The sequence below is a fragment of the Protopterus annectens genome, chromosome 17.part0 (genome assembly GCF_019279795.1).
Source record: "Protopterus annectens isolate FY-2018-M chromosome 17.part0, PAN1.0, whole genome shotgun sequence".
Lineage (NCBI taxonomy): Eukaryota > Metazoa > Chordata > Ceratodontiformes > Protopteridae > Protopterus > Protopterus annectens.
In genome coordinates, this window is record NC_056751.1 from 388,709,752 (window position 1) to 388,735,316 (window position 25,565).

Here is a 25,565-nt window from a genome sequence, read left to right on the forward strand (position 1 = left end):
CATGTGGACAAATCCCCAGTGCTGTTTTCAGATGATCAGTGTTGTCTTCGTTTCAGCTTTCCTATTCCTCCCATTGAGCTAAGTGCCTCACAGTCATTGGCCCTCGGTAACTGTTCCTTATAGGTTATGTTCAGATAAGTGAAAGCTTTCATTGACAAAGGAGTTCATAGGTAAATACTAGGCTATCAGTCTATGGCTATTACAAGCCTAGCCAGTAATCCGAGATCAGAATTAAACCCTGTACTTTGTATCTTTGAGGAAAGACCTTAACCATTAAGCCAACCCTGTCCCCTCAAAATACATAGTGTACTACTTTAGCTGTTCTTACAGGTCATTTACGCATAAACAATTTCCCTTCAAAGGTGAGAATCAAATCAAGAACCTTGTCTGTGAGATAAACATTTAAAGCATTATACCAGCCCCCAACCTCAAGGGACTACTGTGGGAATAAAACCCACAAATACATCACAATAACTGACAATACCTAATGTGCTAACTTTGGCATTCATTTTCCTTCGTACTTAACAAACATTTTAAAAATGAGCAGTCATTTGATCAGTCAGTTAAATGTGCTTATATTTTGTTCTTTCAATGTTTTTCACCCCAAAAACTTGTTTCAGTCAAGCCTGCTTTTTATATTTTGAACTGTAACACAAATAATATATACATACTTATATGCATGTGTGTATATGTATATATCTCACTATCTCACATAAACTGTATTCATATAGGTATCGCACACACAGTTACATTGCTGTACATATTATAATGACAGCATTACATTTCCATCAGTGCAGTTAGTTATACATCAAAGCATCTAATTAACAATAGCTTCCAGGGTCATACTATTTTTGGACATTTTACAAATTGTTTCCCAGAAGTAGGTTAGTTGCCCATAAATAGTGCATGCACAATGCCTCATTTTGAAACTGAAAATAAAACTCAGCACAGTAACCAGTAATAATGAAACTGAGAGGTGAACCTGCAGCTGCCTTTATTAAGAGAAAGCAAATATCTTATATTAACACTGCCTTAATTCAGAAGTCTAATTCTGGTACATGACATACTCTCTGCTGCAAAACAATGCAAATAATTCTGTAGCATTTGAACATTTTTGTATATGTATATCTGAAGTACAGTTGTTTAACAGATGTTAATGTCACAGGTTAAGTTATGAGATGCAATAAAAATGGATACTTGCTACTTTTGTGTTAAAGCACAAATATAAATACTACAATTCTCCTGTGATTTGTAAATTTGAATTCAAATATTTCATATTTTTCTGCATGAACTAACTAAAGCCATAAACATCACAATAAAACACTCTTGAGTCAGCATATCAAAGGTTTGAATCCAGAAGTCTGATTGCTAGTTGTTAGAGTGGAGATGTTCTCACACAAATGTTTGGCATATTAAGTCTCATTCAGACAGAAGTGGGTTGTTCAGAGCTGGAAAATGAGAATTTTAGTTGTTTTTAACAGGCATTTTTGACTTTTTACCTTAATTGTAATGTTGTGCAAGTTTCTTTTAAAGAGGGATTGTAGGAACATCTTTAAACATTTTAGAACAAGTAGTTTTAATTAGTCACACTGTTGTTGTTTTTCTTTAGGCTTTTCCCGGTTAGGGGTTGCCACAGTGGAACTCTGGTCCGCTAATGATTGGCAGTCGATTTTCACGGTGCTAAAGTGCCAGCCCGGTGCTCAACCTTCAATGAAGGCACGCCCATTCACGCATGTCTTTCGAATGCCACTCGACCACGGGGAGGACATGCAAGACTCCACACAGAAGGCGCACCAGCCGAGAATCGAACGGGAGAACCTCTTGCTGTGAGGCGACAGTGCTACCGCTGCAGCACCGTGGCTTCAATTAGTCACACTGAATACTCTCATTTTTATAAAAAAGACTAGCTGTTCAATCAAGCTGGTGTCTGTATTACAGCTCCAAGTTGCAGGTCTTAATCCTGACCTTTGGTTACCGTTTTTAAATGATCTGAAATAAATAGTTGGGAAAGCATTAGGTTAAAGATCTGAAAGTCTGTATCTTATTGCCAGGTTTTGGCAATGTATACCTTTTTCATAAAATATAATTTCAAAATAAATGGTCAGATCATAACCAACATAGTCACTGTAGGGATAATGGTAGGTGACAGTTTAAACTTTGACCAGAATGTATCTACCAAAATAAAGACATTCTGCAGTCCTTGTAATTCTGAAGGGCATGTCTAGACACTCCAAACATCATTTTGTACCTCGCTGATCTGACCCGTTATTGAAAACAACTGTGTTTTGTAGCCTTTTGCAAGCCACTTAAAGAAATCTTATAAAGACACAGTTCTTTAACAGGAATAAAATAATGTTGTAAAACTTTAACTTTTCAGAAATACCTTCTAAAAAGGAAATAACTGTTCCATATAAGTTATGTAGATATGACTTTTGCTTGGTTTTTAAGGGAATGTCTTACCCATTTCTGTTTCTTTATCAGGAGTGCACTGGTGGGAGAAGTCGTACAAAACTGGGAAATTTAATACTAGACTGGGGAACCTATCAGTCCAACAACATGTAAAGCAAAATGCAACTGGTATGTTACATTACACACACCGAAATTCCAGAAATGAAGAACGTTAACATGAGGTCAGCAGCTGAGCTTCTTAAAGGCAGGTTAGGGCATCAGTATGACTGTAAAACCTATGAGCCTCAGCATGATGTGCGTTTTACAACCAAGTAGTTCTCCTTCTAGTTGATTGCAAGTGTATACATCCTTTGAGAAGAAATTTCACAGAAAATTCTGTATGTCCAGGATATCCAAATAATTGCTCCTTTTAAAACCACAATAACACCATTAATTTTGCCACATGATTTACGTATCGTAACTTGGTTATGATCCCATGGGCCAGATTCTAAAAGAGTAGCTCTCAGTGTAACTTTTACTCCAGTGTTGCACCGAAGTAAGTCACTTACACTAAGAGCAAGTCTTTTGTAATCTCACACCATTATTTATTAACATTTGTTTACCAGGAAAGTCTGACTGACCACAGGTGCCTTTTTCAGTGGAGACCCAGGAAGAAAAGCCCCAAGCTGTCATATCTAGTGAAACAATATTTACAATAACAAATCTTATAATACAGTTTCAGTGAATATATAGCATAATAGTTAGTATAGTAATATTTGTATTGATATTCACAAACATTAAATTTACAAGTCTTGTACTGAGACTTTACAGATAAGAGTGGTATATAAGATAGGTAGAAGTAATTTAAGAAGTACATTGCAGTGAGGTATTAGAGGGGAATAAGCAAATTTTGATTGTTAAAAGAGAATTGATGTAATGGTAATTTGGTAGTGCTAATTAGAAGCTGGTATAGTAGTTTAAGAAGCACAATAAAGTGAGACATTGGAAGATGATAAACAGGTTTAAGTGGTTTAGTGCTTTAAAGGGAGGTATAAGAAAGGTGATGAAGAGAGCTAGAGAGAGATGTCCCAGATGATGAGCAGGGACAAATCCAGGAGGCCGAGAGGAAGTCTTTTTTAGTAATGATTTGAAAAGATGAAGGTGTGTAATAGACTTGATTTAATATATCAATTTTATTCGAAGTTCTAGCAACCCTGCCGAAATAGAAACTGACACCAGCATTTCTTTATGATTTGCAGATGGTAAACAGTTGATTTTATTATTTGACTAAAGGGGTCAGGTTGGAAGGTGACATTTGTTTAGAGGTCTAATTGCTGGGTAGGCGAATGAGGTATGGCTGGTTTATGGGTTAAGGTGAGCAGAATATAAGATAGGTGGTGAGGTGGCTCAAGCCATTTAAGTGTTCATACTGCTAAACAGTGATGGGTCTGGTAAGGTTTGTTGCAAGCGAATCTAGTGACTTTTTATAGCACTGTTCAAGTTTAGAAATAAGCTTGTAGGTTTGTCATGATAGGGATTCCATATAAGAGGGAGGGGAAGAGGTAAGTGGTAGCTAGAGTTACCTTTGCAGACTCTGTAAGGAATTTCTTTACCTTATGTAGAATGCCCGTTTTTGATGGGTTTTCTTGATGCTGTTGTGGGTATGTAAATCGAATTTAAGATTGTCATAGATTTGTCATGCCATGTAGTTTTGTATGTGGGGTAACTTCAGTCATGCTATTAATTGTTTTAAGAAGAAATTTTAAAGTTTTTTTTTTTTCTTTTCATGAAAATGGGATTTTGGAAAAAAAATATTTTGGGGGGGATGTAGTAGCAGGTGATTATCCTGTAGACAACTTTCAACAGAGTTAAAGACTTTTTGAGTAATTCTCTAAAGAGGTATTAGGTTGTGGGAAATGCATATTAGGGTTCAATCATCGGTGTATTGTGTGAGGGAAGCTTGCTGAGAGGATTCATGTAAATTGTTAGTGAATATCTTGGAGCAGAAGGTCAAAAACGGAACCGTGAGGTTCACCAGTTTTAACGGGAAGGAAGAGAGAAAAATTGGAAGGCCATTTAACAGACTGGTAGCTTTCAGTTAAGAAGTTGTTAAACCATAATAGTGTGGGTTGAGAGCTTGTCCTGCCATGAGTAACAAAGTATGCACCTAAGACAGAGCATATGGAATATTTTGAGCACACAATCAGTGTTTCACTGGCATACATTAATGTTTTCAAAACACAGGCTCTGTAAACCTGCACCTTGGTGTGCACAGTGAGCGAATTAGCCCATATACTGTGCGCCAGCCTGGAAACCATTGTGGCAACTTTTCCAATGTATTTGCTGATCTTGTAATCAAGTGACAAGTTGTTGGAGATTGTAGAGCCTAGGTACATGAACTCATGGACAACCTCCAGCTGATGGTCGCTCACCATGATTGATGGTTTATTGACCACATTTTGGCCCATCACCTGGGTCTTCTTTAAAAATGATCATGATGCCAAATTCCATACATGCATCTGCAAAGTAAGTCATCAGTGACTGAAGTTCTTGCTGAGTGTGAGGCACAATACCTGCATCATCAGTGAACAGGAACTCCCTTAGACTCTTTGTAAGCACCCTGGTTTATTATCTAAGTCTCAGCAGTTTGAAGAGATTGCCATCCCTTCTGGTTTGGAGAAAGACACCCTCTGTAGCAGTTCCAAAAACAAATTTCAACAAGAACTGGAAAATAAAATACCAAACAGTGTTGGAGCTAGTCCACACCCCTGCTGTTACTCCACCTAGAATCTTGAAAGGTTCGGATGTGGATCTGTCGTACATAATGGCCCCCTTTATGCCTTCATGGAAGGCCCTGATAATGCTAAGCAGTACTGGCGGACAGCTGATCTTTGCCAGAATTTCAAACAGACCTTTCTTACTGATGAAGTCGAATGGCTTGGTCAGATCAATGAAGGCAATATACAGAAGTTTGTTCTGCTCCCTGCACTTTTCTTGTAGTTGCCCAACAGAGAAAACAAAGTGTATAGTAGACCTTTCATTTCTGAACCCACACTGAGACTCTGGATATACTGTCTCTGCAAGAATGTGGAGTTTCTTCAGGACAATATGTGCAAACAGCTTATCCACTGTACAGAGAGGGGAGATGCCATGCTAGTTGTTACAATCACTTTTGTCACTCCTATTCTAATAGATAGTAACCATGTTTGCATCCCTCATATCTTGTGGTACACTGCCTTCTCTTTAGCATTGCAAAGTATCGCATACAGCTCTCAGATTTAGGGTACCACTGGCACATTTATGGATTTCTGAGGGAATAACATCTTTCCCTGGAGGCTTTCCTGAAGGGAGTGCTTTTAGTGCATCATTCTTCCTCCAGGTTGGGCTCGGCATCAGGGTCAGCCATGGTTGGCAGCACTTTCAGGGCTCTGTCCATAACTATGGTCTCTGTGGCATACAGCTGCAAGTGGTGTTCCACCCACCATTTCATCTGCTTGGTTATATCTTTCAAGACCTCACCTTTAGCCAACCTGAGTGAGGCGATCTTCCTTTGTGATGGGACGATGTCTTGCTTGATTCCATCATACATTCATAGGTGTGTACTAGGCTAATGGCCCTGGGGCCTTTACAAGCCTAGCCCATAAGATTACCCTGGCATAGTGCCACCCGACCTTAGTTCTCAGTGCCTTTGTTGAGTAGAGCCACTGGAGTTATCCCCGGGGTGAATTTTCGGTTTCCCATCCACTCATCAAGATTTCTGTTGGAGGGTCAGCGAGGTGCTCTGCTTGACATGTATGGGAAGTCTGTTCCATAGCATGGGCAGTCTCTGGGTTATGAACCTGTCCCTCCAGCATGTTCTGTTAATTGTGGTAATGAGGTTGAGGTCTCTGGAGCGTGTGGTGCTGAGGGATTGGGATTTCTTTAGATGTAGCATTTCTAACAGAGTTGGGTCAGACATGGCTTTGTAAGTCAAGCAGAGATCACCTCTAAGTAGGTGATATGAGACAGAAAATAGTTGGAGTTTTTTGAGTTTGTCTATATAGGACAAGTGTTTAAGGCCTAGGATCCTGTTTGTCAGGTACTTTTCTGGCCTCTCCAGTTGTTGCAGGTGTCTAGTGAGGTACATGCCAAATGGGGCATTGTACTCGACTGGCCTAATGAGGGAAGAGTAGAGAGAGCCAATGACCTCTTACTTCCTGGATGCAAAACCAAACCCTTAGTAAAGAGATGTGCCACATAGAAGGACTTTCTGACCACAGTGGCAATGTGGTAATCAAAAGAGAGGTCGCTGTCAACCTGTGTTCCCAGATCTCTTATAACACCTTCTGTGTTCAGTGAACTACCATCAGTGTGGTAATTCATGGGAACCGGGTTTTTCCCAAAGGGGGTGACTACACATTTTTTGGCATTGAGCTTAAGGGTTATGATTCTGACACCAATCGTTGGTCTCGGTGAGGCCATACTGTAGGATGTCAACATCACTTGTGGAGTTAATAATAGCTCCCAACTTGCAATCGTCTGCGAACTTTGTCAGCCAGAGTCCCTTTGCATTGGACTGGACTTCAGAGAAGTAGATTACAAACAGGAGAGAACCAGGATCGAACCCTGTGGGACTCCACTCTTGACTAGACTGCAGCCTGACTTGGAGTCAGCTACTTTCACACGGTGGGTTCTATCTGTGAGTCAGTTTGCAACCCACCTAGTGATATAGGGATTGATGCAAAGCTTAGTGAGTTTTTCTATGATTCCTGAGTGGGGAATGGTATCGAAAGCCTTGGCCAAATCAAGGTAGGCTGTATGAACCACCTTGCCTTCATCCATAGCTCTGGTAACTGACTCAAAGAAGTCAAATAAGTTGAGCAGGCATGATCTACCCTTCACAAAACCAAATTGTGTGGGATCCAGAGTTTGGAGATTCCCTATATCCTTGTTTATAAGGTCCATGATGATGCGTTCCATAGCTTTGCATATCAGACTCATCAGGCTAATAGGGCGATAGTTCCCAGGGTCTGTAGTCACTCCTCCTTTGTGGAGAGGGATGACTGTAGCAGTGCGCCATTTGGTAGGGACAAAGCCTGAGGTGAGGCTGTGATTGAACAGGGCACACAGGTGAGGTGCTGGTTCACTCTGTAGTTCATGTAGAACACAACCAGGGATATTGTCAAGTCCCATAGAACCTGTATTCTTGGCCTTGGACAGTGCTGTTTTAACCTGTGCAGCAGTAATACTGGGTGCCTGGCAATCTACTGTTATTGTGATTGGTCCTTTGGGGGGGTAGAGAGGGGTAAAGTTGGCACTGAATCTGTTGGCTAGTTTACTGGCAATATCTGTTGGCTCTGCATAGGAGGTACCATTGTGCAGTAGCTTAGAGCAAATCTGGCTATTGCCATGGAGATTCTTTACATAACTATAGAAGGCCTTGTGGTTGTCTTTACTATCTGCTGCAATTCTGTTTTCTTAGCTAGCTTTACAGGATATGATGAGGGATCTCAACTTTTTGTTGAGGCTGTTAAGGGAGCTTTTCCAGTCTTGGGACTTCACCTTATTCTGCAACAGTTTCCTCCTTCTGTTTATGGCAGGGGACCACCAGATTGGCTTCCTTTTTTCAGAGGAGAGCATCTTGGTTCTATTGGGTTTGGCACGATCCATGCATTTGTGTACGTGTTCATACAGTGCATTGGTGTATGATTCTGCAGTCACGCAACTATTCTCCATTTGCATGGGTGCCGTGAAGTTAGTCACCTCTGTTTTTAGGAGCCCAAAGTTAGCTTTGGAGAAGTTTTTTATGATGGTTACCTTACAATGTCCATGGCTTGCTGAATATTGAAGCAAAGTTGGAGCCAATAATCCTTTACACACCACCGAGCTACCTGCTGCACTTGACTCTGAGCACACCAGAGTGACTGCAAGTTCTCCTCATTGGATGAGGACCTGTATGCAACCAGTACCTGTCTCTTCTTCTCAGTCAGGGGTGTCAGCACTTCAGTGTGGGCTTCAAACCAATCTGCACACTTGACTGTCTTCCTCTCAAATATAGATATTGCAGTGTTATAGATAGCATCCTATATTTTTCCCATCATTTGTTGGTGTCACTGTCATCCTGGCAGGGCAAAGCCTGTTCAAGTGCTTGAACAAACGTGTACTTTTGAAGGGTCACTAATCTTGCCTTTGTCAATGTGTGGCCTTTCTTCCTTTTTAGAGCGAAAGAACCTTCATGTCTGGGTGTTCACCTTACTATATATGAGCAAGTAGTATGTATCACAGCCTGCATTGTGGTAACCCTCTTTTGTTAACTGTACCTAAACTACAACATTTGGTGTGGTGAGTACAAGGTCAGGTTGGTGCCAATGTTTTGATCTTAAGTGCTGCCATGAAACTTTGTGCTGAGGCTTGACATTGAAAAAGATGTTGATAATGCAGAGGTCATATTGGGAACAGAGTTCACGGAGATGCTGTCCATTTTCATTCATCTTTCCTGTTCCTAACTTTCCTAGACAAGATGGCCAGCTCTGATGGTCTCTGTGATGGGTCCCTACTCTGGGCCAGCAATCAAGGAGAGTCGATCCTCAACACTGACCCTGGTGAGGGATGGTCACTAAGAGCAAAGATGGATTTGCACAGTATTTTCAGATGCAGCTCCCTGCACCAAGCACAATTTCCCTTAAGAGCACACTCCGGACCTGGAGCTAGACTCTCTTTCTCTCTTCAGACCCACACAACTCCACAGTGATCACTTTTGAGCTGTATGTCCCTGTTCCCAGTAGCTGACACACATACTTGGATATTCAAGTTTCACACACACACATGCACACCTGGGAAAAGCTGCCTCAGATTTACTACCTGTGCCCCTTTCCACCCAGACTCTGAGATTACCATGCTGCCATCAGTCAGCTACCCTAAGGCTCTTACAAAGGGTACCCAATTATATTGTGTAAAATTAATACTAATACAAATGGTAGAGTGTGACCAAAGCAGCAAGACTTGTAGGAATGGCCACAGTGTCACTAAAACAAGCATAAGTACTCTTAAGTTGTTAAAAGCATTATCTGAAGGACTAGCTCCAATGAAAGGTATTTAAAATATTTAATGATAAATAATCAAACAGAAAATGGGAGAATACTAAATACAATAAACAGAGTTTCAACCAAAGAAATATAAAAAGTACTGTTGGATAGTTCCTCACAGATGCAGAAAACTATACTAAACTATTGTCAGTAAATGTCCTTGACTAACTTAAGAAGAATTACTGTTCCCTGACTACTTACTAAAGCAAGGCAAGCTGATGTGTGCTGAGTGCCTTACTACAGCAAAAGCCAGATGATGCCTCTCTTTCTTTATGAATGTGTGAGATATATATCCTGTTAGAAATTTTTCCTGTCTGATTTTAAAGTGCTGCGGAGAGGGTTACAAAGAAACCAGATGCTAGCTAAAGGATTATCACCTGTGGTCACCTGACTGATACAATAGACACACAGAGCTTTGCTAAGATCTTTAGCAGCATCTGAAAGCTATAACACAATTTCAGACTTTCTACCCTTCCAGGGTTCTCTGATAAACATACACATTGATCGGTTACAACAATACAACCTAATATACATGCATACATTCTTTTTGTCTCGCAGGACCTACTGTTGATGCTTTTTTAACATAAGCAACTTTACAGATATAACTCAAACATCTGTACAAATTAGTGTGATAGTCAGATAACATAAAATTATTTTCAAAACTCCAGTTAACTATGCTGGTATATGTAGACATATATTGCCCTACTCCCCCTGGCACAAATGGCACCACCTCATAACATCACATCTCATCCCTCCTTTGAAAACTCAAGCTAGTTTTTCAAGTGACCTTGGAAAAACATTGCTTGGAACTGTCTAGGAACACATTAATGTGTACTCTACTGCACTGGCATTGCTGATCCCACTATGGTGCTGCACTGTCCTGTCATACACCTGCAACCCTAAGCTCCACCTTAATAACTTGGCATTTTCCTGGCTGGCTCAATCTAACCTTGTTAAGGGATTGTGGTCTGTAACCACAGTTAATTTCCTTCCATACAGATAGGGCTGAAGTTTCTGCAGTGCCCATGCTATGGCTAGACATTCTTTTTCTGCAGCTGCATAACGTTCCTCCCTGGCTTGGAGTCTATGGCTGAGATGTATGATTTGGTGCTTTGCTCCCTCTGATGGAACCTGGCTTAGTACAGCACCCACCCCATGGTTCAAAGCATCCACCTGCACAACAAATGTATTTTATAATCTGGACTGACTAACATGGAGGGTCCTCCCAAAGCCCCTTTAAGCATTTGGAATGCCTGCCATCCCCTGCACATAGTCAGCACCAGGGCCTCCCTATCATGGTAAGGCTTCATCATGTTAACATGGTACAGTTTGTGCCCCTGCTTTCTGCCTAGCAGGTTTACCATGTAATTTAACATGGCTGACCTTTCTTACCACTTCAAAGGGTCCCTCCTAAGCTACCTGCAGCTTATTGTGTCTGGCAGGAATGAGCACCATAGTCTGCTGTCTAACAGCATACTCTTGAGCTTCAGCATTCCTGTCATACCAGACCTTTTTCTGCTGTTGGGCTCTTGTCAGGTTCTCCTGAGCCAAGCCCATGAGCTCTTTGTCATGGCCTGACGTTTAAGACATATGCCACAACAGACTCCATGTGAGATTCACACTCACCCTCCCACTCATCACAAATCAAATCTAAAAGCTCCCTCAATGTATGCTCATACAGTAACTCAAAGTATAAAAGACCTGTGGATTCGTGGGGTACCTCTCTGTAGGCAAACAGCAGATGGGGCAAATATTTGTCCCATTCTCTCTCAAACTGTTTCACAAACACGCGTAGTGTGGTCTTTAGTGTAGAGTTTAACCTCTCTACTAGACAATTAGTCTGGGGGTGGTAGAGAGTAGTTTTTTAGGTGCTTCATCCCACAATGCTTCCCCAGACAAACCAGCAGGTCTGACATAAAATTGGCACCTCTGTCAGTCAGTATTTCTCTCAGGAAATCTACCCTGCTGAAAATCTCTAACAAAGCATTTGCTACCTTCTCTGCCTCGATAGAAGACAGAGCCATCACCTCAGGGTATCTCGTAACATAATCTGCTACCAGCAAAATATACCTTCCCTGTGGAACTTGGGGTCCTCAGAGGCCCCACAATGTTCATATCTACCATCTGAAATGGCTCCTCATTGTCAAGCAAAGGCATCAAAGGAGCTTTGACCTTGTTCCGTGCCTTGCCTACCTTTTGACACTGCTCACAGGTCCTGCAGTACCCTGTTACATCGCTTGCAATCCCAGGCCAATAAAAGTTCGGCAGGAAATGTCTCTTTGTACACTTTCTGCCCATATGACCTGCAAAAGGAATGTCACGGACTATGTCTAGAAATGCCAGATGGTAGGCTGTGGGCACTACCAACTGTTGTATTACCTCACCCTCTAGCCCTCTGTCAGGGGTCCACTCTCTATACAGTAACCCTTTGTTCTAGTGTACTGTCTCCCCTTTTCCTTAAGAATTGGGTGCCTCCTTAACTACTTCACTGAAGCCTCATAATATAGGGTCCAAAAGCTGAGCCTGTCTTAATTCTGCCTTTGTGACCCTTCCCAGCTCCCATTCCACTGGAAGGCCCGGTCTCTTCTGACAGCAGTGCCTCACTGTCAGCCTGGGTACTACCACTCATCTCTACTTTTGCAGTCACCCTTTCCATGGGAACATCATTACCTTCCAGCATCTGTGGCTTACCTTCAGGCTCACTGCTACAGGGTAGCTCCCTCCTTGAAATAGCCAACTCATGAGCCCCAGCTTCGGGTGTGGATTCTATCGGGGTCTCCCTCAGGCTACCTGACCCACATGCCTGTCTCCAAGCCTGACTGTATGTAACTGGATGTACACAAGGTACTGCATTATCAAAATAATTTTCTATCAAGACATTTCAGGGATATCCTCAAACACACCTACTTGCTTACTTCCTTTTCCACCCTCCCAGTCAAGGTGAACCCTGGCCAAAGGTTTTTGGAATGGAGTCCCTCATAACGCTCTGACTGGTGTGGACTGTCCAAGCAAGTACTGCTCATCTTTAACCACTACAAGCTTCACAATTGTTATGTTAAAGGCTGTGTCTCTCATAACCGTGACCTGTTTTCCATCCACTAAGATAGGATACAAACTTCGGGGATAATTTGGTACCCCTCTTGTCTCTAGACAACTTACCACTGGCATGCTGTTATCACTTTCTGGCTCCTTCACCTTTTGCTCCCCATCTTGCCTCAATGGATATTTGTATGCTACATGATCTCTCTGACTATATTTAATACATCTTACCTTGTCCCTGGCCTTGTATTTGAACTAGTGGCCTCCCCTGTTACTGGTGTATTCTGTTGGGGTGGTTTAGGCTGCCCACCATGGATTCCCCTATAACCATGTACAGCACTGGTATCCCCTTCTTTTGCAGTGATGCCCTGCTTGCTAAGTGGAGATCACCTTTTCTCGCAATCTCATCTGCAGAGTTGCACTTTGTCTGCCAACCAGATTCTCATGTCCTCAGGCAAAGTGCTAAGAGCCTGTTCCCAGAACAAAAGCTCAGCCAGCCCTGCAAAAGTGGTGAATTGTCACCCACTCACCCACCTATTAAAATAAGTGCTTAACTCAGCAGTATAATCACATAAACTTAAATCTGCCTTGCGTCTGTGCTCAAGAAACTTTTTTCTGTAACCTTCAGGTGTTAACTTAAAACATGCAAGTACGCATTGTTTTACTTTATCACAGTTTAAACAGTCAGTGTCAGACAACTTAGAAACAACAGTTACAGCGTTACTGTGGAGTAAGGGGGTCAGGAGCTGTACCCAGAGCGCTTGGTCAGCATTATACTGTTTACATAGCCTTTCAAATGCATGAATAAAACTATCAAAGTAGTCATACTGTGTAAACTGTGGAAAAAATTTGCTGACCTTTATTGCATCTGGGGTTCAGTTACTCCCTTCCCCATTACCTCCATGACCCTGCTGAAGAGTCAGCATCTCCCTCTCATATTGGCGCACTTTCTCATTTTTTTATCCTCCAAACGCTGCATTCTCTGGGCCAATTCTAATTCCATCTGCTTCTCCAGTCGTTTGGCCTCCAGTTCAAGTCGCCAGGTGGATTTTTAAGTCCTCTGAGGAAAAGGTGGATTGTCCTGCTTCTGAAGACTGCACATCCCCATCATCAGACTGGTTGTCTTCCTGGTCAGTGCTGCAGCTGTGACCAAGGCAGAAATAATTTCCTCTTTAGTCAGGTTGGAATACACCAATCCTTTGGCTTTGCACACCTTTGCCAACTGGTTCTTGATCAGCTTGCTATAATCCTCTGCTGACATCCTTGCCTGCTTTCCTTGACTGAAAGAAACTAACAAAAATAAATAAAACTGTTGTGAAAATGAAACTCTGTATGTTTACCTTGTGGCTGCTGAGAGTATACACGCCTTCAATGAAAACTGCCCACTGGCTACTGAAGTTCAATTAATATTCCACCCAGCTGCCACCAATATGTGATGGGTCCCTACTCCGGGCCAGCAGTCAAGGAGACTCTGTCCTCACCACTGACTCTGGTGAGGGAAGGTCACTAAGAGTAAAGATGGATTCACACAGTATTTTCAGATGCTGCTCCCTGCACCAAGCACAGTTTCCCTGTAGAGCACACCGGGAACATGCTCCAGACCTGGGTCTGGACGTTTTCTCTCTCTAAATCCACAGAAAGCTCCACACTGGCGCTTTGGAGCTCTGTGTCCCCATTCCTAGCAGCTGACACACACAGCACACACACACCTGGTAAAATTAATACTAATACAAGTGGTAGGCTGTGACCGAAAGAACAAGGCTTTCAGGAACAGCCACAGTGTCATTAAAACGAGCATAAGTGCTCTCAAGATGTTAAAGTTTTCTCTAAAGGACCATACTAAATGAAAAGTGTTAAAATATTTAATGATAAATAATAAAACAGAAAACAGGAGAATACTGAATACAGTAAAGAGAGTTTCAACCACAGTGCTATAAAAAATTCAGTTGGATAGTTTCTCACAGATGCCGAAAACAGTACTAAACTATTCTCACTAAATGTCCTTGACTAAAGAATTACTGTTCCTTGACTACTTACTAAAGCAAGGCAAGCTGATATATATGCTGAGTGTCTTACCACAGCAAGAGTCAGGTGATGTCTGTCTTTGTCTGTGTGGATTTGTGAGATATAGATCCTGTGAGAAATCTTTCCTGTCAGATTCTAAAGTGCTGCTGTGAGGGTTCCAAAGAAACCAGACGCTGGGTAGAGGATGACATCACCTCCAGTCACCTGATTCTGATGTAATAGAGACACAGTGCTTTGCTAAGAACTGTGGCATCCACTGAAAGCTGTAACACAATTTCAAACTTTCCATCCTTCCAAGGTTCTATGATAAACATACACAGTTGATCAGTTACAACAATACAACCTAATATATATGCATACATTCTTTCTGTCCAGAAAGAACTACTGTTGATGCATTTTTAACAGAAGTAACTTTACAAATATATTTGTAACTCAAATGTCTGTACAAATCAGTGTGGTAGTCAGATAACATAAAATTCATTACAAAACTTAGCTGTGCTGACTTATGTACACATGTACTGCCCTACTCTCCCTGGCACAGATGGCACTATCTCATAACATCACAGTCAACTGTGGCATTACAAATCACCAAAAATGAATTATGGTTCATGGAAAGGGACCTCACTGATGGCAGCACTAAATTCATCATATAATTTGTCTTTGACTTCCTGGGTAATAGTTAAAGTAGGAGCATACTGAAGATGTTGACCATGGCCACTGGTGTTTGTAGCTGAATTTTCAGCAGTCTCTCGTTTCCCATATTTGATGGTATGACTGAGCCATCATGGTTGTTTCTCCTTGAAAACCAACATCATGTTCCCAGGTCTCTTCTTGAAGCTTCCCATGCCAGAAAAAAGTTGTCTTTCTCCCTGAGGCATCCAGTGGATGGCAGCCTTGTTACCTGGAGAACCACAGTGTTCATCTGCAGTCTGCTCAACTCATTGTTAATGACTGCTGTCTTCTGAGCATCGCTAATGTTCATCTTCCATAAGGCCTGGAGTAATCTTCCTTACATTTCATGTGCTTAGCCTAAAGATAGGATGTTCTTCATCTCACATTGCTGCAGTCCTTACACTTGGGTAGTCCGCTGTCCTCGGTCGGCCCGAATATCAAAGTATTAGGCTGACGTCGGTCAAGGCGCTTAAGACTGACATCAGAACGTCAGGGTACAAATGCGCATGACCGACGTCATATCCTCAGTCTTTTTTGCCGCATGGTCCGATGCAGAAGCAGCGTTGCAAGTGCCGTTCGGCGTTCTGAAATTTTTCGAATTCGGAGTTTCAGACAGAGTCAAAGTTGGCTAAGTACCCGTTAGAATATTTTAGTTTTTTCTTGCCTCAGTGGTTTACCGGATGCCAGAAAAAGTGAATAACTGTATTTCTTGTGGGAAACAGATACCGCATAGAGATTATCATACTTTGTGTGTTCCTTGTTTGGGGCCTGAGCACGACGTTGTTGGGTGTCGCTTTTGGGCTAGGTTCAATAAGCGCACTATTAAGCGAAGGTTAGATTGTGCCAGGTTGGTCTTCGGGAAGCGGTGCAATTATAATATGCCGTCGGATGCTCCGACGCCCGCTTCTTCGAAGAAGCGCAAAGACAAAGCAGCTAAACCCAGACAAGAAGAGTCGTCCGTATCGGACGCCGGTTCTTTAGAGGCATCAGTGGAACCGGTGGTTCCGCCGGAGGCTTCTCTGGAGTCCCAGGGGGAGACTTTGATATTGCAGGATGTGGCCTCTCAGGAGGCAAGTCAGGCTGAAGGGGCTTCTCAGGTTACTGTACTCCTCTCCCTTCCTAGGGTGGTTAGGCCTTCTCCTTCTGTTTCCAAGGCTTCTCCCAGAGGCAGGCCAGGTTTAGCTTCTGTTGGTGTCGCTCCTAGTTCATCAGGATCTGTGCCCAAGAAGCACATGCTTAAAATGGCAGAAGATTTAATTACTTTGATTAGAGGTTCTTTGCCCCCTCCTGATAAGAGGCCTCGGGTGGAACCAGAGTTGGGGAGTTTTGAGCAGGTTTCGGATGTTTCAGAGTCTTCGGCTGAAGACTTGCAGGAGTATTCTCCTTATTCTGATTCTGATGTGGATGATTCTACTCCTTCTGCTACTCCTCCAGAGGATTTTTCTTTTTCAGAGACTCTTCATTCCATCAGGGAACATTTTAAGTGGGAAGGTCAGGACTTCTCTGATTCCAGGAAAAGGCTTAGGGAATTTTTGCTTTTACCCCAGCATAGGCCTTTGGCTATACCACCTGTTCTGGATGTTGTGGAAGATGTGTTTGCAGAGGCTTCACTTAATCCTGATTCTTTGCCTCCTGCTCCTGTTAAGCCGGACAGGTATTACAGGGTGCCTGAAGCTCATAAATATCTTTATAAGAGTCCTAGGGCGGACCCAGAAACTGTTAGTCAGGGACCTAAGGGCGTCAAGGCCTCTGTTGTGAAAAATCCGGTTCCTCCAGATAAAGAGGCCAGAGCTTTGGATAGATGGGGAAAGAAAGTCTATACTTCTTCCACCTTAGCTATGAGGGCTTTGAATTGCCAGTTTCACATGTTGAAATATCAAAACTATCTTCTTTCTCAATTGAAGTCTAAGGTAGATGCTCTGGCGGAAGGCATTGAGTGTAAAGAATTACAAGATTTGGTACATGTTTCTGAACAGGTGGGTAAGCATTCTTTACAATGTGGTTTTGATGCTGTACAGGCCTCGTCTAGGGTGGCTGCCACTGGGTCAGTTCTTCGCAGGCACGCCTGGCTGAGGGATCAGAATTTATCTGACCATGTTAAGACTAGGATTTTAGATGCTCCTTTGCAGTCTGATGTGTTGTTTGGTTCACCTGTGGAGGCAGTCTTAAAGAAAATGGAAGACAAGGCTAAGTCTATGCAGGCTGTTAAAGATTTTTTGCAAGTTCAGCCACCAAGTTTAGTAGGAATTGGCCTGCTAAGGGGTGGACATACCCTTCTTATGATTCACAGTCTAGGAGAAGATCTAGACGTGGTAGGGGCAGAGCTCAGGGCTCTTTCAGACCTAGAACAGGGAGTTCACCTGCACAGTCTTCGGGTGAGGGCAGGGGCCAGTCCTTTCGTAAACAGGCCCAATGACCTACCTTTTCAGCTGCCAGAGCCTTCTTGTCTGGCAGCGCCTTTGGGAGGAAGGTTGGCACTCTTCAAAGAAAATTGGAGTTTAATTACCCAGGACAGATGGGTATTGGATATCATACACCAAGGTTACAAGTTTTATTTCCATACCTTGCCTCCTTTCAAAGGCATGCCAGACGTTCCTCCTCAGCAAAGAATAGAGGCTCACAAACAAATTTCTCTGCTGCTTCAAATAGGGGCCATACAGCCGGTCCCTCTGCCAGAAGTGGGCCTAGGATTTTATTCTCGCCTGTTCCTAGTACCAAAGAAGGGGAACACGTGGAGACCAATTTTGGATTTATCTATCCTCAACACTTATCTGGACATTCCCAAGTTCAAAATGTTGACGTTACAACAGCTTTTACCTCTGCTGGGCAAAGATCACTGGATGGTGACTCTGGATCTCAAGGAGGCTTACCTTCATGTTCCTATCAGGCTAAGTTGCAGGAAGTATCTGCGTTTTCGAGCTGGGACTTCTCATTATCAGTTCTCTGCATTGCCCTTTGGCTTATCTACTGCGCCCAGTGTTCACGAAGGTTCTGGCTCCAGTGATAGCTTTCTTCAGGCTAAAAGGAATACAAATCTATCCTTATTTGGACGATTGCCTGATTCTGGCCCAAGGAAAGGACGAACTTCTTCATCATCTGCAATATGCGATAGCAGTGCTAAGATGCCTGGGGTATTCTGTGAACGAAATAAAGTCCAGTCTAGTACCCTCTCAGGATATGTGCTTTCTGGGTGTGAGACTGAATACAGCATCCCAGATGGCCTTTTTGACCCCGGACAAACAAAAGAATCTTTCCCTTTACTTCCATCTATTGTCTCATCAGTCCAGGCTGACTGCAAGGACAGTCCTTCAAGCCTTGGGGTTCATGGCATCTTGTATTCTGGTGCTTCCCAATGCCAAACTGCATATGAGGAAGCTACAATGGTATCTCAAAAATGTATGGACACAGCACTGCCAAGATTTCGACACTGTCATTCAGATAATACCTTGCATTCAAAAGGAATTTTTGTGGTGGGCTCAGGAATGTCACCTAAACAAGGGACTCTCTGTGACCTGGCCAGAGGCGAGTCAGATTCTAACGACAGATGCCTCAGACAAAGCTTGGGGAGCTCATCTAAATGGAAAGTGGATACAAGACACGTGGCCTGCCAGACTACAACATCTACATATCAACTTGAAGGAGATGTTAGCAGTCCAATTTGCATTAATAGCTTTCAAGGATTTACTTCTTCCAGGGCAGGTGTTGGTTCTAACAGACAACACAACTGTCATGTGGTACATCAACAAGCAAGGGGGAACACATTCTTATCCTCTATGCAGACAAGCAATGATTTTGTGGGAGACTGCTCTCAGTTTACAGCTAAATCTTCAGGCAAGGTTTCTGCCGGGAGCACAGAACTCCTTAGCAGATGTGTTGAGCAGATGAATTATGGATCCCCACGAGTGGAAATTGGATCCTCATGTGTTTCAGAAATTGACAGTGTCATGGGGAACTCCAGACATAGATCTGTTCGCTTATCCACTAAACTACCAGCTGCCAAAGTTTTGCACAAAAAGGTTTCATCCCACAGCTTGGAAAGTGGATGCTCTTTCTTTCAATTGGAGCAATCTTCATGTGTATGCCTTTCCACCTCTGCCTCTCCTCCCAAAGGTACTTCTAAAGGCCAGACAGGACAAACCAAAGATGATTTTAATAGCTCCAGATTGGCCTCAACAGCACTGGTACCCATTACTGAGAAGTCTGGTACGGGAGCCTCCATGGCCTTTGCCTTCGATTCCACACCTGCTGTCTCAGGAGAACAGTCATTTACTCAATGTCAAACTTCACTCTCTTCACCTAACAGCCTGGCATATTCTGTTTTGAACCCTGGAGGGTCTCGGCTTCCACAGCAAGTTTTGAATGTTATTTTGGAGGCCAGAAGGCCTAGTACTAGGAAAGTGTACGCAGACAAATGGAAGAGATTTTTGTTTTGGATTGCAGCAAAGGAATTTGATGTTTCTAAGCCTAATTTAAGTGTGGCTCTTAAATATCTGGCTGAGTTACTGGACAAAGGTTTGTCCTTCTCTTCTATTAAGGTTCATGCTGCAGCAATTTCTGCTCACTATGACTGTGATCCACCATTGTTTTCTCATCCTTTGTTTAAGCAATTCCTTAGAGGGGCAAAGAATTTAAGACCCCCACGTAGAGCTCCTACTCCTGCTTGGGATCTCAATTTTGTGTTGGAGAAACTCACTCTACAACCTTTTGAGCCTGCAGCTTCTGCTGAGTTGAAATATTTATCTTGGAAGACTGCTTTTTTGTTGGCCATTACCTCTGCAAGAAGGGTTTCTGAATTACAGGCCCTTATGGCGGTTGAGCCTTTCTTAATTTTCCATAAGGATAGGGTATCTTTACGTACTAATCCTTCCTTTATGCCTAAAGTGGTTTCTAGTGTGGCTTTAAACCAAACTATTAATTTGCCTACTTTTTATGCAAACCCCCAGAATAAAGGGGAGAAGATTTTGCACACTTTGGATATACACAGGCAGTTGCGATATTATTTGAGCAGAACTAAAGGGTTCAGGCAGTCTCAGCAGTTATTTGTTTCATTTGCTTTGGGTTCTCAGGGCAAGCCTGTGTCAAAACAAACTATTTCTAAGTGGATTGGGTTTTGTATTGCTTTCTGTTATTCCCATCATGGTAAGGAGATTCCAGCTGGGATTAGGCCTCATTCCACTAGGGCTACTGCCACTTCTACAGCTTTTTAAGAGGGTGGCAACTAAAGATATTTTGGAGGCAGCTACTTGGAGTTCAGTGCATACTTTCTCTAAGCATTACCACCTTCCTCTTTACTCTAAATCTAGGGCTGGTTTTGCCACTGCAATCTTACAGGGCATTTTGGCAGCACCTAATGCTTTATAGTTTTGCCATCCTCCTTACCTCTGCTTTGGGATTCTACCCAAGTGTAAGGACTGCAGCAATGTGAGATGAAGAACATAGTACAGTTTTGTACCTACCATAAATGTAGATGTTCGAAGATCTGCATTGCTGCAGTCCAATTTACCCTCCCTCCTTCCCCTCTGTAGTTAGAGGCGGTGGTGTGGTTTGGGTTGTAAATATTGTGGATATTGTATATATTGTACATATGATTAGTGCAAGGGTGGTTAGTTGTTTTTTGCTGTCTTTTGGTTTTGGCCTTTCTTTTTGGGGTCTTCTGACATCTGGGGCAAGAAAAGACTGAGGATATGACGTCGGTCATGCGCATTTGTACCCTGACGTTCTGATGTCAGTCTTAAGCGCCTTGACCGACGTCAGCCTAATACTTTGATATTCGGGCCGACCGAGGACAGCGGACTACCCAAGTGTAAGGACTGCAGCAATGTAGATCTTCGAACATCTACATTTATGGTAGGTACAAAACTGTACTTTTATTTTGCTGCTTTTTTGTTTTTCTGGATGTATGGTTAATGATCCACCTGTTGGGGGTTCCTCAAGCCCCACACACCCAGTGAAGCAAGTGGGCCATGGTGAGGTAGCACCTGTTTGGTTGGGAGCTGTGCAACTTAAGGCAGTGGTAGCTGCCCACTTAGATCCAAGTATCTTTCTCACCCTCTGAAGCAGTCCTTGGTGCTTCACTATATGCCAGTTGAGTGCGTTCGCTTATTACCAATAATTGCAACTTCCCGTGTTGTGTTAACATGTATGTGTGTGTGTATTATAAATGTATAAATATGACTTCAGAAGCTAGGGATATCCAACAAAGAAAAGCATGTATTAATTCAAGTAGAAAGATGACTTTGGATTGCCATAAAAGCTCATTTATTTGAGCTAGCATGCCGTTTTACTTTGTTTCCTTTACAAAAGTTAATTGTAAACTAAGATTTTGTTGCATTTTATATATTTATTTTATGTTAATACTGCAATTTATTTTTGTTTACTGACCATGTTGGCAGTTTTTGTGTGCGTTTACCATAACTGTAATAATCTCAGTTTGTATGGTGCTTGTAACAAGCTTGAAGTTTGAGATGATTAGGAAAGAAAAAGGTAGAATTGTTTTATTATGTTTGTTTCTACATGCATGGGTGCATTTAGAAAGTAGGCCTTATTATAGGAATCTGAAATAAGGTGTGTAGCATAATAAAAAGTAAGCAAATTAAATTTTGTTTGTTATTAAAATAAGCAAACAAATGTTATGTTTTGCAGGTAAAGGGAAGAGAGTTCAGCCTCCGTGGATGCCGCCAGAAGGAACTGCGCAGCCAAAACTCTGTCTGTACAACAGTCTCACTCGTAGTAAGGTGAAGAATTTGGTTTAGTCATTTTTTCTGCAAGACTTCAGGTTGCAGTGAAGTCAAAATTCCGTCAGTGATATTGTGCAGTTTTTATCACTTCAGCCGAAGAAAGATTTTGAACCTTAACTAATTAGTGATCCATTTTTGCATGTTTTCATCTGTGTGTCAGTGACATCCAATCTCTCTGCTGCCCTTAAAGCCTATTTTTTACCCCAGGAGGTGTGAGCTGTGCTACAGAAATGGGCCATTTCCCATCCTAGGCTAGAGGGATACGGCTTTAATTTGTAACCTCTCATTAAGTTGTTGAATGTATTTAATATATTATGTAATGTGATTCCATCAGTGAATAAATTATTATATCTTGTATTTCTTATGATGTAAAGCTATTTTAACTGAGGATCATTACATGTAAATTTAGCAATTTTGCAAGAGGAAAATGTAAATCTATCCAGGCTAAATTATAACAGCTAGCTATCTAATACTTCAAGAACGGAGGTCAGTTAGTGAGTTTGTCCCACAAAACAGTACCTTCATTACTGCAGCTTCTGCTGTTATTTTCTAGCACTATTTTGGGTTTAGTAGGGGGCCATCTGAAAATTAATGACTGTTTAATTTTTTTAAATAATTATTTTTAAGGCATAGTTTAATTGACATGCTTAACATGGGTGATAAATCCTTTTAATATTTATCTTCAGAAGTAAATAGCATATACATAATTTGTGGTTATTAAAATATCATCTGATTTCATTATGGAATTCAAAGAAGTAGCAGTAATTAGTTCTTCACAGTTCCATTTATTTGGTCAGAGCTATATCATTAATATTTTGATAAGTATTTGGTTTTAGCATTATTACTTTATTTTTGCACTGTCACTTAATTACAATCAGTAATAATAATTACCCATTATGTTTAATAACATATGAGCAAAAACCTAAAAATGTTATGTCAAATTCACCACTAGTTGAAAATCCCTTGATCCAGTTATTTTAAACGAATAAGCGAGTATATAACCAGTGTAGTTTGTATTGCTGAGGAAAATAAGATCCAGTCTTCACATACATTGCTGAAATAATATAATTGTGTAATTAATCTAATAAATTCCAAAGAAAATAAAAAAAAATGCTTTTTACTTTTGTTTTCAAAATCTAAATGAAGTATTAGTGAATATTTATGTTTAGCATAATCAGAACAAGTTATAATTCTTTGGTGTTTATGCCAGGTTTATACAAGCAAAACAAATACATACTGGTTATTATGAATTGAGCTTGAAATATGTTAATTTCATTGACTGAAACAGTAGAAATTTGTTATTTTTTTATAATGAAAAAGATTGGTTTATTATAATATATGGTTAAGTCTTTATTTTGTTTCAAAATATCCAGAATTATAGAATATTTTAAAGAAAGTTTCGTTGTTAAGTAGATTATTAAACTTGCTGGATAAAAATATTAGTGTATTTGTTGGGAAACACCCAATATATTTTGGGTGAAATGCAGTTGAGTCTCAGGGCTTCATTATTAGGTTTTACTTCGTTCAACAGCTTTATATTTATTTATCTTCCTCTTTTTAAGCTGTTTCTATTTTCTTCAGATGTTTATGCCTTCACCAAGACAGTTACCTAATACCTGTTGCTTTCTTTTTTAATAAGGTATACACACTTAAAATACGTTATAATTAAACGTTATTTATACCACTATCCACTACATTTTGTATTATTTTTAATACCTTGTATTTGTTTTTCATTGACAAAATTTTGAGTATGTAGGTATTGTGTATAACCCTTGTAATGTAAAATCTTTTTGTCTTAAACTTTTTCTGAAACCGTAGAAGTTTCATGATCAAGCGTTGTTGAGCATGTTTCATTTTTTAACTATAACTAAATACATTTAACCTTTTGAAGTTATGCATTGGCTATGTTTAGATTTTTCCCAATTTTCCTTTTCTCGCCAATCCTGCATTTTTATCCGTACACCATCCTGATTTTTTCAATACATATATAGCATTTTAAAGAATCATTTCTTTACCACTTTAACCACTAAAGTGGTTAACTTTAACCACTTTAACAATAAATTTCTTGAAATTCTAGACTCTCATGCTCCTGCCCACCTAAAGCGAACAATTAAAGAGTCAAGACTAAAAATAACCTGTAGAAATAAACTCTGGGCTACCTGGCCCCATACCAAAGACCCCCACGATCATAATAAATACAGGCATGCTAGGAATGAAACTAAAAGACTTGTCTTACAAGATAAAAAAACATTGCTATTGTAGGTTACAGATGACTAATCAGAACAATCCTCAAAAGTTCTGGGCTGGGGTTAACAAGTTACTGTATCCTGGTAAAACATCAACACCTAGCCCTGCTGCCACCACTAATAAACCCCCAGAAGAGGTCACAAATAGTTTCAACCATTTCTTTACTGAGAGTATTCAAGCTCTTGCCACCCAACTACCTCCTAGTTCCCCTGACTATAATACCACTAACTGTAATAGCCAAAACTTATTCAGCTTTAAGCCTGTGTCAACTTCCCTTATCCGCAGTCTGGTCAAAAAACTAAAACCCACCACACTCTCTGCTGACCAACTCCCAGCTGAATACCTGCAAATGTCAGCAGATGCCATTGCCTATCCAATCTCTATTGTAATCAATCACACCATATCAGAAGCCAAAATTCCTATCACCTGGAAAACGTTCTATGTTATTCCCTTACATAAAGGAGGTTCCTCTACCGAATACTCAAATTATAGGCCCATAGCCATACTCTCTCCACTTGCTAAGATTATGGAGAAATGTATACATAAACAATTCATGCAACACCTAATCCAGAATCCCCTTATGGCCGATACCCAGCATGGCTTTCACCCACATCATAGTACTACCACAGCCCTATTGTCCTTCACTAACACCATTAACAATAACCGCAACAATAATCAGACTTCTTCTGCCCTCTTCTTGGATCTTTCCATGGCATTTGATATGGCTGATCATCAACTTATGATTAATACCCTGCAAACCCTCTGCCTAGATCCTAAAGCCCTTCTTTGGTTTACATCTTATCTTAATAACAGACAACAGGCTGTCCTCTGGCAGAATAAGCTCTCTAATCTATTACCAAGCAGTATTGGAGTACCACAAGGCTCCATATTAGGACCACTACTGTTTTCCATTTTTATTAATGACCTGCCTACTATTATATCTAACATCAGCTGTATCCAATACGCTGATGACTCCACTCTGACCTGCTCAGCTGTATCTCCCACTGATCTAAAGGAGGATACCCAGTCCACATTCACTGCCATAGAAAACTGGCTCTCCAAGCGTCGTCTACTACTTAATCCCCAAAAAAAACTAAAATGCCTGTATTCCCACCAACCCAAAGGTCTGTACCCTTCTCCTTCACCATAAATGCAAAAGACGGGACAGTCATTTCCCCCCGGACCCAATACAAAATTACTGGGTGTCATTATAGACAATAACTTAAAATTTGACCACCATGTAAATCAGACAATCAAGAGCATCAATAAAAAACTTAGGTCACTATAGAATCAAAGTCTTCCTCACCCCTCCAGCTAAAATAGCCATAGCTCGCTCCCACCTACTTTCAATACTTCTATATGCCACCCCCCTTCTAGCCAATATAAATAAATC

The 25,565-nt window shown here is 41.3% G+C and overlaps 1 protein-coding gene across 1 annotated transcript in view; it reads left to right on the plus strand.

Annotated features, from left to right (window-relative positions):
- Positions 1-25,565, plus strand: part of CARS1 (cysteinyl-tRNA synthetase 1) — a 736,066-nt gene that overhangs the window by 54,237 nt on the left and 656,264 nt on the right. Inside the window, exon 3 of the mRNA XM_044059397.1 lies at positions 21,831-21,922. Within this exon, the coding sequence (XP_043915332.1) occupies positions 21,831-21,922 (92 nt within the window). The remainder of the gene's footprint in view (positions 1-21,830; positions 21,923-25,565) is intronic.